The 18291-nt window shown below is 41.3% G+C and overlaps 1 protein-coding gene across 1 annotated transcript; it reads left to right on the forward strand.

Annotated features, from left to right (window-relative positions):
• The first annotated feature begins 470 nt into the window (after positions 1-470).
• On the forward strand, positions 471-18284 carry ddx55 (DEAD (Asp-Glu-Ala-Asp) box polypeptide 55). Its single transcript, XM_034192297.1, has 14 exons — positions 471-756; positions 1960-2010; positions 2617-2703; positions 2785-2876; positions 4040-4102; positions 6163-6312; positions 6415-6604; positions 6703-6785; positions 6862-6993; positions 7100-7192; positions 10509-10623; positions 10802-10970; positions 17714-18006; positions 18092-18284. The coding sequence occupies exons 1-14, from the start codon at positions 646-648 to the stop codon at positions 18275-18277; spliced, it is 1815 nt and encodes a 604-aa protein (XP_034048188.1). The 5' UTR covers positions 471-645; the 3' UTR covers positions 18278-18284.
• Positions 18285-18291: the final 7 nt, after the last annotated feature.

An 18291-nucleotide genomic window follows, 5' to 3' on the forward strand; every position in this document is an offset into this window, starting at 1 on the left:
AACTTTATGGATTAAAGGGCAAAATGTGCTCTTGGTATTTAGTCTGCAAGCTGATGCTATGAGAACAACAACAACAACAAAATCAAACTTCTTGTTAGAAGTACACATTTTTTGGGACCTCCCATTTTATTTTATTTTTTAATCTATGTATATTGTTTGATAGTTTTCTTTGGAGACAGTGGAGCTTCGTTTTTTGTATTTTTTATTTGTTTGCTTTTGAATTTTTAGTGTATTGTTTATTTATTCAATTTTTGTTTACTGATGGGTTTTTTTTTTTTTTTTTCATTTATTTATTTCTCTTTTTTCAGCACCACAATAGAATACGACTACATTACTTACATGGAATACTTCTTGCGATTTTATATCTTAAATAAATCAAATTTTAAAAATAACTTTTTAAATACGGATACAAAAACAAAATAAAATGTTTGATTGTGTATCTTGGATTTACGTCCGAGGACCACAACGGAAATTCAATTCACGACTTCCGCCATAGGTGGAACGAAACTTTTCTCTTTCGTTTCTATCCGACCCCTAAACAGTGGCGCATGCTAAAGACAGGCGGGAGCAAAACGTGAACAACGCAGTTAAAACATTCAAACTTTAATTCATTGTCTGTTTTTAACCCTAGACTGTTTATGCAACATGAACAGTAACACGGTAGACGGGACGTGGGACAGTTTACCGGTCAAACTCAATGACGGAATTTTGGAAACGCTCCATAAATTGAAATTCACTCATATGACACCAGTTCAGGTAACGTTTTAATTCTGTCGCTCGAGGTTTTTGTTTTTACATCAACAGTCTGTATAACTTTAACCAAAGGGACTTTTGAAATATTTGTTTTAGTAACAGCACATTCCGCCATGTTGGGAAGGTATAAATACGCCTGCAGACTCACGGAATTCTTTAGACAGTTTACATCTTTTTGGCAGCTAGTTTCACGTTTATGGATTTTTGCGAGGTTTTACCGTTTGTGATAATCGTTCAGATCACAAAACTATCGAGTCTCGACGATGAGAATTTGCGCCTCAGATATTTACATAAAATTAAAGCCGTGATTGATGTATTAAGCAGAATGTTTGGATTCCCTGATTGCAAAACTTGACAAGCTGAGTGAGGAGTCGATGTCTGGCTTTACAGGATTTAAATGCCTTCAGAGGTCTGTCTATGGGAGGTGTTGAACATGTAGAAACATTCATTTATCTCAGCAGTTACATGTTTTTGGGTCCTCTGCCTTTGAGTTTGAGAGATGCTTGGAAAAAGGTTCTGGAGTCATGAGGCCATTCGACGGAGGTGTTTGGTGATGCTGATACCTTTGCAGGAGAACGGAGGTTCAAGTCATCCAAGTCCATACTAGTGCATCCTGCTGTCTGGATGGATGACTTTAACACTAACCACTGACATAAGGCAACACCTTGGGTCTGAGTCTCTTTTAAGGATCCTTGGGTACCACTGGAATGACTTTGTATCATACAAACAGTTACTGAGGGAGACTTGTAGTATTTGTCAACTATTTCATTTTGGAGCATTTCTCCGGGCCTGACCCAGCACACAGATTTAGGACCTCAGCAACTTAGTTGCTTCTGGAAAATGCCCAGGAGATACCTGCATATCACCTGGCAGAGACAGATGGCTACTTTAAAGAGGTGGACCAGTTTGTCAGTATGAATGCCTTCCAGGACCCAGGACAGTTCTGTTGTGTTTTGGATGTGACAATGGACAACACCAGCGTATGCTTCCCAATCTGATCTAAAAACAAGTGATGTGACATTAAGTTACTTACATACTTATAATTACTTGCATGTGTTCATGAACCCACAGGGAGTCTCTGACTGTCCTGTTTGCTTGAAATACCTTGATGTGTTCATAGCTGCAATGATACTATGAGGGCATTCAAACACACAAAATTCAAACCTAAAGAAAATATGTTCTGTTCTATGTTCTGTTTCTTTCCAGTCTGCTTGCATTCCGCTATTTATGAGCAACAAAGATGTGGCTGCTGAGGCGGTAAGTGTACAGTGTTATTTAGCTGGTTAAATGTACTATTGACAGCTACAGTTTAATTATTTGGAACACACACATATACGTATATATATATATATATGTATATATGTGTGTGTGTGTATATGTGACAACATATATTTAACATATATTTAACCCCTTAACACCTATTGTCGCATATATGCTACAATATTTGACTCAAATATGCAACATACCAAATTGACCAGTATGCCTGTTGTCGCAAATTTGCAACATACCATTATTATTATTATTATAACATTATAACATAAAGTCATTACCAAAATACCAAAATTACTATTTATTTTTTGTGCAAAAGTGAAATTAATAATCTCAACATTATTTACCATCTACTTAAAGGCAAAAACACACACAAAACATTTTTTTTATATACAGCTATATAAATTCAGGCGTTAAGGGGTTAATATGTCCTGAGTGTCTGATTTGTGAGAAATGACATGTTGCCTGTCCATCAATAAATGCTGTGTTTGCACATCTTCACCATATATCACCCAGTGAGGATTTTTTAAAATTTATTTATTTATTTTTGTTTAGAACTTTCTGTGTACCTTACTAAAATTGATGTTATTGCAGGTCACTGGAAGTGGAAAGACCCTTGCTTTTGTCATTCCTATTATAGAAATTCTGTTGAAACGAGAAGAGAAGCTAAAAAAGATGCAGGTATGGATGAGATTAAATCTCTTAGTTGCATGTTAACAGCTGGACCTCCTTTAAATGGGCTTTAAAATGTGCATTACACAGGTTGGTGCGCTTGTTATAACTCCCACAAGAGAGCTGGCCCTTCAGATCAGCGAAGTGATGGAGCAGTTTATTCAGACATTTCCACAGTTTACGTAAGTCGTTTTCCCACTGGATGTTGAGATTAAGACACGTTGTTTTGTTTTGTTTTTTGTTTTTTTACATTAGTTTTTGCTTTTATCTTGTCACCTGTCTGTGTTTTGTATGTTTGTCTTCCTGCCATGCAGCATGTAGTCTAATTTTTTTTTTCTTTGTTTAAAACAAGTTTACTACAAGTTTATATAAATAATTATTTGGGTTTTACATAGTCTTTGCCCACACACATTTCACAAAAATGACATGATTATCACAATTTTACCTTCCAGATCCTTAAAGGGATCGTTGCATGAAGTTCTTCAACATGCAAATATGAGTCTGAATGTCTGAAAAACTGAAACAGGTGAACCTCTTTAACTCGCGCAAGTTGGGGTCCACAAAATCGGACCATGCGTTATTTGAAACCACGAGTTAATGAGGTTGACCACTCAATCTTGTAATAGATTATACAGTAGGCTAAATTTATGGGGTCCACAAATTGACCGTGAGTAAAGCCGAAATGTGAGTTATGCATATGCGAGTTAACAGGGTTTACATCTATTTAACTTTGTGATATGTAATATCTCACATACTATTTGATCTCTCACTTCAAGAAATCGCTGTAAGAATAGTGTCCATGTAGCTCATAATTTTGCCCTCACTCTTCTGATGTTGTATAAAAAACCAGATATAATTAATACATTTTATTTCATCTGCACAGAAGGCAAACAGAGGTCAAACATCAGTTCAGACTCGATGGGAAGTATAATTTGACAGCTGTTTTGTTTTGTTTTTTAACTCCACCCCTTTGGGCAGTGGCAGATCATGTCATCCACCTAAACACACCTTAAACACACCAACAGAATTCTGTGGCATATGTCACAGAAGTCTACACAAAGCAGTATTAGGTCAGATTTTTTTTCCTCATAGCAGATGAGTTTCTGCTTGCACAGACATAAAATTGTGAGACTTTTGTGAAGTTTATCATAAAATCCAACTATAATACTATAAACTATAATCAACTGTAAAAAACAAAAACTAATTTTGCCTGATTTAACCTCTTTAAAGGACAATGGGAACATTAAAACTTAGTAGACTCCATCTTCATCAGTCGTGCTAGTGTGGTCTATGTGATGTTGTGTGTCCACATGCACTTACAAGATTTCAAATATTTGTTTTTCAGACAAATTTTACTGATTGGTGGAAGTAACCCAATAGAGGATGTGGAGAAGTTCAAGTTTCATGGGTATGTAGAAATCTCACTGGTTCTGTAATATGCTGAAAATGAATCTGCTTTTTTTTTTAAGGTTGCATAAGGAAGAATACTTGTGTTTGTTTGAATTGAAGCACCTAAAGTCCCACTGAAAATGAAAAATCTGCAGTTCATGTTCTTTTCTTGTGCTTAAAGTGAATTACATTCAGCTGAATTTATATCGTTCAGTGTCTTTATAAATTGAACACCTGCAAACTTCTGCCCCCACCTGGCAGCAACTGGAAGTGGGATGCTCCATCTCCCCCATTCTTTTCCTCACAGCATTTGAGGTGGTACTGATCAGAGCAAGGCAGGTAGTGGGAGGAGTCCGCTTGCCTGCAGGACGGAGGCTTCCCCCACTAAGGAGTTGCATGGATGACATCACATGCTTGCTCCAAACTGCACCATGCATGTCAAGGCTCCTGAAGAAACTAGAGGAACCGGTCACTTGAGCCAGGATGAAATTCAAAGCAGGTAAGTCAAGGAGCCTCTCTCTGCAACAAGAGGAGCGGGGCATCAGGCCGGAGAAAACGGGGGATGTTTGGCAGACCAGCCTGGTACTCAGAAGGAGAGGAAGGACCTCATTATTTCTGAACTCACAAGGATGGCAGAAGAAGAACACAAGGTCAAGTCAGTGGTGCAGGGGCAGCAGGGTCGTTGGACGACATGGGATGGGGTTGCATGTCAGGTGTTGAGCTGGGCAGACGTGTGGAAACTGCCACAGGCCCGACTCAGTTTTCTCATGCGGGTAACCTTCGATACCCTGCCCTGATCCTGAATCTCCAACGGTTGCTGGGCACGTAACAGGCTTGCGACCTCTGTGGAACCATCAATGCCTTCCTACATCACATTCTGGCAGGATGCAAGACCTCACTAACCCAAGGGAGGGTCAGATGGCAGCATTATCAAGTGCTCTGGAAACTGGCAAAGGTGGTGGAGAAGAAAAGGCAAGAAGCGTGCCAGGGGGTTCAGTCAGAGAAACATTAGTGGATGCATTTCCTTAGAGAAGGGGAATCTGCAGCCACGAACAGGAGACCGGCATCCACACTCCTGGCACTAGGGGAAGACTGGCGATTGGAGGGAACCTGGGTAGGCAGCTCCATTTCCTAGGAGAGACCTGCAGCACCACATTGCAACCAGATATGGTGCTGTGGGCCACATCCAAAAGAACTGCTCTTCTGATCGAGCTGACTGTACCATGGGAGGAGAGAATGGAGGAAGTGCAAGAAAGAAAGAGGGCAAAATACTCTGACCTAGTCGCAGAATGCAGGGAGAGTGGATGGAGTACAAGACTCATTCCAGTGGAGGTTGGCACAAGGGGGTTTGTAGGCAGATCTACAACCTACCTGCTAAAGGAACTGGGACTGAGGGACAAAGAGCTACACAAAACTACCAGGGAGCTTTCAAAGGAGGCAGAGAAAACAAGTTTTTGGCTTTGGGTGAGGAGGCGGGACAAGGTACGGGGAGCCAGCAATTCCTGAGACAGGCTAGCTGTGGGAGGTGACTGGGAGAAGTCCTTGCTCACTGCCACTCCACCAGGAGATGTTCCGGATTAAGGGTTGATCCCCCCGGCTGATGACCCTACAGTTAGCCTAACAGGCACTGTTGGAGGTATGGCAGGCCTGTTGTAGAACATAGCAGGTATTAACACACCTACCAGTGATGTTTAATAAATGATTAATAAACATAGTTAAGCCTTAATTTTGTTAATGTTTACTACTGTATTCATTTAGGTTCCTTTGTGAAGCGTTACCATATTTATTGTCATTATTGATTAGTTTCTTCGTTGATTTAGTTTCTTTATAAAAACAAATGCCTTGTTTTTGTTGGAATGTTGGGATATTCCAAATTTGATTTCCTGTTGACACAAATGCTCAGGGGTCTAAAGCCTTTGCACAATTAAAATGACTACTAAATCCACATCTGAGTAAACACCAAAATGAAAGCTGTTCCTCATGTAACATTCAGTGTTTGTCAGGTAGATGTGTGTGTGTGTGTGTGTGTGTGTCTTAGTTAGTTATAAATGTGCTAACAAAGACCTTTGTGTATTTCAGAGCAAACATTGTGATTGCAACTCCAGGCCGTCTGGAGGACATGTTTAGAAGGAAGGCAGATGGTCTGGACTTGGCCAGCTCAGTGAAGACTCTCGAGGTATTGGTTCTCGATGAGGCTGATAGACTGCTCGACATGGGTTTTGAGGCCAGGTATAAAATTAAGACTTCTTTTTAAAAAAGTGTTTTGAAGTGATCCGACAGACTGACTGAGTTTTTGAGGTTTACCACATATTAAACGCTGTGTATGTCCAGTCTGAACACCATTTTAGGTTACCTGCCCAAACAGCGGCGCACAGGCTTGTTCTCAGCGACTCAGACACAGGAACTGGAGAAGCTGGTGAGGGCTGGCCTCAGGAACCCTGTACGCATCACTGTGAAAGAGAAGGGCGTGGCTGCCACCGCCACTCAGAAAACGCCTGCCAGGCTTTCTAACTACTACACCGTAAGCCAAGCCAACGGTGTCAAAGTGCCGTGTGTCAAAGCTGTTTCACAAAAATCTTAAGAAGCTTGCAGTTAAATCATGAGAATTTTTCATTTCAGATTTGTAAGTCAGAGGACAAGTTCAACAACCTGGTAGCATTTTTGAGACAACACAAGCATGAGAAACATCTGGTGTTCTTCAGGTACTGCATCAGTTAAATTTATGTGAATATGGTTTGTAGTTGGAGTGGAGGTAACTTCTTGTTATCTGGTCATCAGTACATGTGCATGTGTGGAGTACTATGGCCGTGCACTCGAGACTTTGGTTAAGAAGGTCACCGTTCACTGCATACATGGCAAGATGAAAACCAAGCGCAACAAGATCTTTGCTGACTTTCGGAACATGAAAAGGTGAGACACATTTTATCTCAGTTTACAGTACTGTAGTGTTTATTTCTACAAATGGTCTTCTTGGGGCTGTTTGGTGTGTTTGTTTTGAATGGCCTCTTCTTTGCAGTGGGATCTTAGTATGTACAGACGTCATGGCCAGAGGCATCGATATCCCCGACGTTAATTGGGTGCTTCAGTATGATCCTCCCAGCAATGCCAGGTGAGAGAGCACGTTTAGGCACCACTACACTCCATCTCTTCCAGAATAAAAGTCGTGGATTTTTTTTTCTTCATATATACAGTCAGGTCCATATATATTTGGACACTGAAACAAGTTTTGTTGCTTTAGGTGTTTACCAAAACATTCAAGATACAGTCATATCATCAATATGGGCTGAACGTGCAGACTCTCAGCTTTAATTTGAGGGTATTCACATCCAAACTTTGCAAAGGGTTTAAGGATTGCAGGTCTTTAATATGAATCCGCCTCTTTTTCAAGGGACCAAAAGTAACTGCAATGAACTCAAAAGATATTTCATGGGCTGCATAGGGTATTCCCTCATAAATCCATCATCAATTAAGCAGGTGAAAGTTCTGGGGTTGATTCCAGGTGTGGCATTGCATTTGGAAGCTGTTGCTGTGAACCCACAACATGCAGTCAAAGGAGTTCTCAATAGAAGTGAAATAGGCCATCCTTGAGGGCCTTTCATACAGAGCGCGCAAATGGCACGTCACGCAACGCTCTGTTGGGAGCACGCACCGCCACTTGATGTCTTAACTCACCATGGTCAAATCTCAATCCATGTTTCACTGCTACATGCTGTGACATAGCTTTCCGCATCCAGTAGAAACAGGGCATCAGGTGTAAATGCAGCTCAAATTCTGTTTGTTTTTCCAATTTGTGTGATTCGTACAGCATTCATGCTCAAGTGTGATGAGCCCTTAAGGTCTGATTACTCAATAGTTTAAAAAGAAATCTGTTATTTAAAGTTAAGCATTTTTGTAGTCAGAGCAGTAACAATTTAAAAACTATTGTGTAGATTTATTTGGTAAAAATAAAAATAGATCAAATAGTTTACAAATATAAAACATTCAGGCTGCTCAACTGAGTGATTGATTCAGCATACAGCAGCTAAAGGCTAAGCTAACATTTGCTGATAAACTTCAGCATTCAGTTGTGCACTAACGACGCATTTTATTTTCAGATTACTCACGCACATTTGTAGAAGCTCCGTTGCTCAAAGTGGGTGTGTGTGCATGTTAGGGCTGAAGCGATTAGTCGAGTAACTCGAATAATTCGCTTACAAAAAATGTTCAAGGCAAATTGTGTGCCTTGAAGCATCATTTAATGTTGTAGTACATATGCTAGGCCTGTGTGTGGTGCTGTACCGTCCTCAGAAAAAAAAAACAGAAGAAGACTAGCGCATGTGCATAAGCTGTGTAAGAGCTAATCAACGTAGTACCAGAAGCTCCAACTTTCCAATGCTACAGAGTAAAATAAAGCTTTTTAAGAGAAAGCGGGTCCACGCTGATCATCTGAAATAGACTTACTGTGCATTTAAAGTGAAGCAGTGTGTTTATCTGTTTTTAAAAAACGTGGTTTGGTCCGCTGGCTGCTCTGTGCTCTCCATGCACTTTAAGTCAATCAAGTTTATTGAAAAACTGCCTTTAGTTGGATTTGATCAGCGTTTTCATCGATGGGGTGCAGAGTGGATTTATCAGTGTGGCTTTTGTGGAAAATCTGCACTTCAGAGCCCAGTTTTTCCCAGGCTGTGCTCATGTTCACGTGCAGCCTGACTGACTAGATTGCCTGCACTTACGGTCTGGGAAAGATCCAAAACTTGTAAAGACGTGAAATAATAAATAATTATCCAGGAAAACAGAAAGGGATACACTAAATTTGCTTAGGGAGAGCCCTGGACTATTCATGTTGTTTAAAAATGCAAAAGTATTTTTATCCAATTAATCGATTAAATAATTGCTAGAATACTCTATTTCAAAAATATTCTATAGCTGCAGCCCTAGTACATTTTCGGACGAATTTCGGACTGAGTGTGTATGCTCGATCAGGCCGGCTGCTGTGTGTTTCCGGCTGGGCCGTGCTTCAGCGCCGCCCGGCTTCATTCCGAACAGAAAAGCTCCTCTGAGCAGAATGATGTCCCTCACTCATTCTTTTGCTTTTTGCTGCTTATCTTGTGGTTATAACTTGCAGACTGAGTGTTTCGCTTTTTGTTTTTGGGGGGGGAACACACGAGTCTTCAGAAACATGACTGCAAGACTTGTTCAGCCTTCAGAACACCAATAGAACTCCGCCAGTTTTCCGCATTTGCTTGTATCATTCACAGCACACTGTGCACGATCTGAAAGGCCCTTTAGGCTGAGACAAAAGAAGAAAAAAGAAAGAAGAAATTCATCAGAGACATAGCGGAAATGTTCGAAGTGGCAAAATCAATAGTTTTGTACATTTTGAGAAACAGAGAACACCGATGAACTCTGAAACTCAAAAAGGTTAGGCTGTCCACGGAACACAACAGTGTTGGATGATTGCAGGATCCTTTTCATGGTGAAGAAGCACCCCTTCATAACATCCACCCAAGTGAAGAATACTCTCCAGGAAGTAGGTGTATCGGTATCTTAAGTCCACCATAAAGAGAAGACCTCATGAGAGCAAATACAGAGGGATCATCACAAGGGGCAAACAGTAATCCGCCTCAAAAATAGAAAGGTCACATTAGACTTTGCCAAAAAACATCTAACGAAGCCAGCCCAGTGCTGGAACAGCATTCTTTGGACAGATGAAAGATCGGACTGCCATGAGCATCCATGACTTCCAGTGGCACTGGGTCACTAGTGTTTATTAATAATGTGACAGAAGACAAACAGCCAGATAAATTCTGCCATGTATAGGGATATACTTTCTGCTCAGATTTAGCCAAATGCACCAAAGTTGTTTTGATGGCACTTCACAGTACAGATGGACAATGACCCAAAACATATTGCGAAAGCAACCAGGCCTGGGAGTTCCATGTTGTCAGTCTTTGTCCATATGTCTTGTTCCAGTAGCTCATTTCCCATCCGTGTGTCCTGTTCAACAACTGACACAGACCTTGTTAACCTGGGAGACGGTCTGAGCCGGTATGGCTTTACTTGTCTCTCGCTCATGTTTTTGAGGTAGGCTGGGGTATAGCCTGGGAACCCTTACTGGATGTGTGTCTGTGTAGATAAACATATTTGACCTGTCAAATATGTTTGGCACCATACAAACTCTGAATTTCAGTGTCAAAAATTTTCTTTTTTAAACTGAGGAGACCTCACATGTGATCATACTGACTTCTGTGAATTCATTTCCAGCTTTTAAGTTAATGAAATGTCTAACTAATGCTGCACACATTTCTGTCATTGAATACACTTGACAAAATACATTTATCACATGTAGAATTTCTAAAACTGCATCTATCGGTTCACATTTCTAATTTAGTCGATTTTCATTTAAATTGTTTTCTCAGTTGGACTCACATTTCATTTCTGTGTCTCAGTGCCTTTGTACATCGGTGTGGGCGTACGGCTCGCATTGGTAACTATGGCAACGCTCTCGTCTTTCTGCTGCCTATGGAGGAGTCCTACATCAATTTCTTGTCCATTAACCAGAAAGTAAGTTCCTTGTCATTTCTTTCTAAACTTTTTATTTCAGTCCATCTCCTCCTGTTCTTCACTCTTAGATCTTGAGGGAGTATGTTCAGAGTTCAGTTTCTCTACAGTGGACAAAAAGAAACTACAAAGGTTACCATGTGGTGTGTGTTTTTTGTTTTGTTTTTTTTCTGCTTGTTAGTGTCCGCTCCAGAAGATGCCCCTAATAAGTGACGTTGTGGATGTGCTGCCCAAAGTGAAAGCCATGGCTCTGGATGATCGCGCAGTGTTCGAGCGAGGCATGAGGGCCTTTGTCTCGTATGTCCAGGCGTACGCCAAACACGAATGTAGTCTAATCTTCAGAATTAAAGGTGAAAATGGCCACGCAATATACTGACTTCAGGTTCATTCCATATGAAACCAACCTATTAAAACAAAAATCTCCCCAGGTCTCAGATTTGTTTAATTTTTAGATTTTGTAAATTATGGGCTCAGTATGAAAAATCTGAAATAATTAGTTTCATACTCCACATAGGCTTCCTTCCAAAAGCCTCCAAAAAAGGGGGAGTGGCACTTTTTCCACCTATACCTGTTGTCCGTTTTAAACCTAATAATTGTGTCCTTGGTTATATAATTTTCAGCCTGTGGATGTTCAAACAACAGTTTAATTTATGCATTTTTTTTTTAACTAAATCTTTTTTTGGGGGGGTAGCACAGTAGCTTAGTGGCTCACAGCAAGAAGGTCATGAGATTAGTTCCCACCTGTGGCCTTTCTGTGTGGAGTTTGCATGTTCTCCCCGTGTTTGTGTGCGTTCCCTCTGAGTGCTTCGGCTTTCTCCCACATCCAAAGACATGCAGGTTAGGTGACCTGGAAACTTCAATTAAATTGTTAAATTGACCATAAGTGCGCACGCCATTGTGAATGTGTTTGTTTGTCTTAATGTGGCCCAGCGACAGACTGGCGTCCTGTCTGGGATGCGCCCTGTCTCACACCCTGTGGCTGTTGGGATAGATTCCAGCTCCTCATGACCCTTAATTGGAGTAAGCAGGTATAGTAAATGGACGGATGGAATATTGATTTTTTTTTTTTTTTTTTTTTCTTTCTGTGTACCCTGCTTGACATACAAAGCCTCTGTTGAAATGAAAGGCGTCTGGTTTTGCAAATAATATTAATGCATAAAAAAGTATTCTGAATGATTTATAATATGGATCAAATTTGGGTCAGATCCCCAAAATGTTGTTTTTTAAGTCCCTTCAGGGTCAGGAAGGAAAGGGTTAACTTGGATGAAAATGTATTTTATCAGATCCTAGAGTTTGACCTGTGGCTCAAAAACGTGGGTTTGAAAATTATTTTTGGCCCACAGGTAAAAGGCACCAGGATATGATAAAACTAGAATGTTGACCCGTGGGGAACCACGGGTTCTAGATGTGGTCATTCTAAAACTCGCCTAAACCGTCATCGTATAAACCGGATATTCGCACTCACCAGACAAACGCAAAAGTCCCAATATATTTGTATGGTTTTCCATGTAATAAACATCGTATATATACTCAACAAAAATATAAACACAACACTTTTGGTTTTGCTCCCATTTTGTATGAGATGAACTCAAAGATCTAAAACCTTTTCCACATACACAATATCACCATTTCCCTCAAATATTGTTCACAAACCAGTCAAAATCTGTGATAGTGAGCACTTCTCCTTTGCTGAGATAATCCATCCCACCTCACAGGTGTGCCATACCAAGATGCTGATTAGACACCATGATTAGTGCACAGGTGTGCCTTAGACTGCCCACAATAAAAGGCCACTCTGAAAGGTGCAGTTTTGTTTTATTGGGGGGGATACCAGTCAGTATCTGGTGTGACCACCATTTGCCTCAAGCAGTGCAACACATCTCCTTCGCATCATCCGTGAAGGGAACACCTCTCCAACGTGCCAAACACCAGCGAATGTGAGCATTTGCCCACTCAAGTTGGTTACGACGACGAACTGGATTCAGGTCAAGACCCCGATGAGGACGACGAGCATGCAGATGAGCTTCCCAGAGACGGTTTCTGACAGTTTGTGCAGAAATTCTTTGGTTATGCAAACCGATTGTTTCAGCAGCTGTCCGAGTGGCTGGCCTCAGACGATCTTGGAGGTGAACATGCTGGATGTGGAGGTCCTGGGCTGGTGTGTTTACACGTGGTCTGCGGTTGTGAGGCTGGTTGGATGTACTGCCAAATTCTCTGAAACGACTTTGGAGACGGCTTATGGTAGAGAAATGAACATTCAATACACGAGCAACAGCTCTGGTTGACATTCCTGCTGTCAGCATGTCAATTGCATGCTCCCTCAAATCTTGCGACATCTGTGGCATTGTGCTGTGATAAAACTGCACTTTTCAGAGTGGCCTTTTATTGTGGACAGTCTAAGGCACACCTGTGCACTAATCATGGTGTCTAATCAGCATCTTGGTATGGCACACCTGTGAGGTGGGATGGATTATCTCAGCAAAGGAGAAGTGCTCACTATTACAGATTTAGACTGGTTTGTGAACAATATTTGAGAGAAATGGTGATATTGTGTATGTGGAAAAAGTTTTAGATCTTTGAGTTCATCTCATACAAAATGGGAGCAAAACCAAAAGTGTTGCGTTTATATTTTTGTTGAGTATAATTGATATTGTAGAATGTCACATCGGACAAAACGTCCCGCCCCATCGTAATGTATTTCCATTAAAAGGTGATGGTTTAGTGGTTAAAGTGTTGGGCTTAAGACCAGAGGATCCTCAGTTCAAATCCGAGCCTAACCGGAAATTCACTAAGTGCCCTTGGGCAAGGTCCTTAATACCCAAGTTGCTCCCGGTGTGTAGTGAGCGCTTTGTATGTCAGCAACCTCACATTGGGGTGAATGTGAGGCATTATTTGTAAAGTGCTTTGAGTGTCTGATGCAGATGGAAAGTGCTATATAAATGCAGTCCATTTTATTTAAAACCCCTCTCATGTACCGGACACAGCAGTCTGGATGTGCCCGGTGACAGACGTACAAAATGAAGTTCAGCACTGAGACTTGCCGATTTGAGGAAAGCGGCTACTGTATACACAACACCTAAATGATGCTTGACATAATACAAGGCCGGTGATTATTAACAAAATGCTTTGGACCCAGATGCGCACCTGCTAAATGACAGACACCGCAAAAGGCTGTGATTAGTCACGTTTACATTTTCACTCCTTCCTCTCCCGTCCCATTTTAATAGTTTTTTTCAGTGCACCCGCCAATTACATTTGGATCATAGATCAAATGCGGTTGGCAGAAAAGTCCATAAATATGACCTACTTCACAACAAGGAGTCAGAAAAAGACACTCAAATGACCTACAATTCATGGAGGAAATTGCACGTACCGTATCATTGGTTTAGAGGTTGACGATTGTGTAAAGAAGTGGAGCTCGTTGAGGGACAAATGAATCCAGAAAAAGATGCTTTTCTGTGGTAAATTGCATAAATATGCGGTGGAGAACTTAAAAAGGGTAACGCGCACATCACCGTCATTGCATGGCCACAAAATTATGGAGCTGGAGAAGCATAAACCAGTGTTTAGGATTTTAAGGTACCACTCCGCAGCTGACTTAGAAAAAAGAGTGACTCGACCAAATGTAATCCTTTTAATGCACATAATGTCCAGCGCTTATTTAAGGCAGGTGTTTTAAAGTTTTGACTGATTTGTTTTGATTAAATAAGGTAGGTCCCGATTCACGGTCGGGCATTTAAACAAGGAAATAAGCCTAACTGGTGCTGGGAATTCCCCGTAGATCCTTCAACACCTCCTGACTGTAACTAATCCATTACAGACATGTAACAGATTTTGTCCGTTTTATACAGATTTTGATTATAAAGGACAAAATTTGCTGGTCCACCTGAATCCATTATATGCAAGTTTTACTCTGTACAGACAGCTGACTTTTGGGGAAAATCTGTTTACAGTTATGCTCCATTTTTTTAAGTATCGACATAGAAAAAAAATTCTTGGCTTTTATGGAAGTCTTTATTGAAGGTTTAATCTGTTTTCAGTTGTGTTCAGTTTTCTAAAATGAATTTTTGTCATCAATAAGCTTTTCTGAAGCTGCTTAACCGGTACAATATTCCATGTAAAGAAATTATGAATAACTGAAGTTTTATATTTGCACAGTGACAGTGTTCACATTAAATCAAATTTTTCTTTTTTTTGTTGCCTGTGTGAGACACTGTTGGGACACAATTCTGCTGTTTTGTCCAGAGCGTGAACATGTTACTTCTGGGTTTGGGGTTACATGCATACAGAAAATGTCCAGATTTGAATCTGCTGTCTGGGATGTTCAAGGATGGACAGACTGATGAATTCTGTGAGGACTGCAGCAACCTCACCAGCTTTTATTTTGAAATACAGGCTGTTATTGTGGAAGTGTGATATAAATAGGTTTCTTGTTTTTAAAAATTACTGATTTCTCAAAAAAATACTGGTCCAATCACCTTGCTGTTTTCACGACTTGAATCCTCATGAAAAAATACTTTATGCCAAAGGAAGAAAGTCAGCTCTTACCTTTATGGCCACTTGCCTTTTATTACATGGATAACATTTTCTTCCAAAAGCTAAAGTTATGAATCATACAGGATCCTTATTTCTGCATTAAAATGATGTAATCACAGGATAAAAATCATGTTCCCTTTATTTCAGCAAAATTTTAAAAACCTGTTCTTTGAAGGAAACTTTCATTAGCTTTAAAATGGACAATCGCAGGTCTGTGCAACAACAACAACAACAAAAGAGCTGTGTCCCCTTTTTTGGACATTTGCGGAAGGAAAACTATTTGGAGTACAACCCTAATATTTTTTGTTTTTCATATCAGGCCTGTAATCTACAAAATATGTGAAAATAAAGCAAATCTGAGACCGTGATGGGGAAATTACACTCAACAAAAATATAAACGCAACTTTTGGTTTTGCTCCCATTTTGTATGAGATGAACTCAAAGATCTAAAACTTTTTCCACATACACAATATCACCATTTCCCTCAAATATTGTTCACAAACCAGTCTAAATCTGTGATAGTGAGCACTTCTCCTTTGCTGAGATAATCCATCCCACCTCACAGGTGTGCCATATCAAGATGCTGATTAGACACCATGATTAGTGCACAGGTGTACCTTAGAATGCCCACAATAAAAGGCCACTCTGAAAGGTGCAGTTTTATCACACAGCACAATGCCACAGATGTCACAAGATTTGAGGGAGCGTGCAATTGGAATGCTGACAGCAGGAATGTCAACCAGAGCTGTTGCTCGTGTATTGAATGTTCATTTCTCTACCATAAAACGTGTCCAAAGGCGTTTCAGAGAATTTGGCAGTACATCCAACCAGCCTCACAACTGCAGACCACGTGTAACCACACCAGCCCAGGACCTCCACATCCAGCATGTTCACCTCCAAGATCATCTGAGACCAGCCACTCGGACAGCTGCTGAAACAATCGGTTTGCATAACCAAAGAATTTCTGCACAAACTGTCAGAAACCGTCTCAGGGAAGCTCATCTGCATGCTCGTCATCCTCATCGGGGTCTCGACCTGACTCCAGTTCGTCGTCGTAACCGACTTGAGTGGGCAAATGCTCACATTCGCTGGCGTTTGGCACGTTGGAGAGGTGTTCTCTTCACGGATGAATCCCGGTTCACACTGTTCGGGGCAGATGGCAGACAGCGTGTGTGGCGTCGTGTGGGTGAGCGGTTTTCTGTTGTCAATGTTGTGGATCGAGTGGTCCATGGTGGCGGTGGGGTTATGGTATGGGCAGGCGTCTGTTATGGACAAAGAACACAGGTGCATTTTATTGATGGCATTTTGAATGCACAGAGATACCGTGACGGGATCCTGAGGCCCATTGTTGTGCCATACATCCAAGAACATCACCTCATGTTGCAGCAGGATAAATCAAATCAATTTTATTTATATAGCGCCAAATCACAACAGACAGTTGCCCCAAGGCACTTTATGTTGTAAGGCAAAGCCATACAATAATTACGGAAAAACCCCAACGGTCAAAACGACCCCCTGTGAGCAAGCACTTGGCGACAGTGGGAAGGAAAAACTCCCTTTTAACAGGAAGAAACCTCCAGCAGAACCAGGCTCAGGGAGGGGCAGTCTTCTGCTGGGACTGGTTGGGGCTGAGGGAGAGAACCAGGAAAAAGACATGCTGTGGAGGGGAGCAGAGATCAATCACTAATGATTAAATGCAGAGTGGTGCATACAGAGCAAAAAGAGAAAGAAACAGTGCATCATGGGAACCCCCCAGCAGTCTAAGTCTATAGCAGCATAACTAAGGGATGGTTCAGGGTCACCTGATCCAGCCCTAACTATAAGCTTTAGCAAAAAGCCTAATCTTAAAAGTAGAGAGGGTGTCTGTCTCCCTGATCCGAATTGGGAGCTGGTTCCACAGGAGAGGAGCCTGAAAGCTGAAGGCTCTGCCTCCCATTCTACTAATTTTAAATTCTGTTCTAGAATTATGTCACCCATTGAGCATGTTTGGGATGCTCTGGACCGGCGTATATGACAGCATGTACCAGTTCCTGCCAATATCCAGCAACTTCGCACAGCCATTGAAGAGGAGTGGACCAACATTCCACAGGCCACAATTGACAACCTGATCAACTCTATGCGAAGGAGATGTGTTGCACTGCATGAGGCAAATGGTGGTCACACCAGATACTGACTGGTATCCCCCCCAATAAAACAAAACTGCACTTTTCAGAGTGGCCTTTTATTGTGGACAGTCTAAGGCACACCTGTGCACTAATCATGGTGTCTAATCAGCATCTTGATATGGCACACCTGTGAGGTGGGATGGATTATCTCAGCAAAGGAGAAGTGCTCACTATCACAGATTTAGACTGGTTTGTGAACAATATTTGAGGGAAATGGTGATATTGTGTATGTGGAAAAAGTTTTAGATCTTTGAGTTCATCTCATACAAAATGGGAGCAAAACCAAAAGTGTTGCGTTTATATTTTTGTTGAGTGTATTTTGAAATATGTTTATTTCATGTGGTTCAAGTTCTACATGAGGAAGATATAATTTGGGACGTTTCTTTGCTTAGATCTGGACTTTGCAGCGTTAGCACGTGGCTTTGCACTCCTCCGGCTGCCGAAGATGCCCGAGCTGAAGGGGAAAACGTTTCTAGAGTTCAGCGAGACAGCAGTCAACACAGACACCATCCGGTACAAGGACAAGAACCGAGAGAAGCAGCGACAGAAGATGCTGGCTGAGCTGAAGGAGAAAGCTGGAACTCTTCCAGCCAAGAAGAACTTCATGAAGAACAAAGCATGGTCCAAGCAGAAGTGCAAGAAGGAGCGTCGTAAAAAAATGGCTGCCAAGAGGAAACACGATGAGGTATTTTCATCGAGGAGTGTGAGGACACATTTTATGTGCAACAACTGTGCTTATTTGTGGCTTTCTTGTCATTATGTGTGTGCAGGGTTCCGACATGGATGAAGACGACATGAAAGAGCTTTTAAGTGACACTCGGCTCCTGAAGAAACTGAAGAAAAAGCAAATCAGTGAGGAAGACTTTGAGAAGGAGATAACTAGTGGACCAAAGTCAAAGCACAAAACAAAAGGACGGCCGGCGCTTGAGCACGACCGCTCAGATGATGATTTATAATCAAAGGAGACACG

Source organism: Thalassophryne amazonica, chromosome 17 (assembly GCF_902500255.1).
Source record: "Thalassophryne amazonica chromosome 17, fThaAma1.1, whole genome shotgun sequence".
NCBI classification, from domain to species: domain Eukaryota; kingdom Metazoa; phylum Chordata; class Actinopteri; order Batrachoidiformes; family Batrachoididae; genus Thalassophryne; species Thalassophryne amazonica.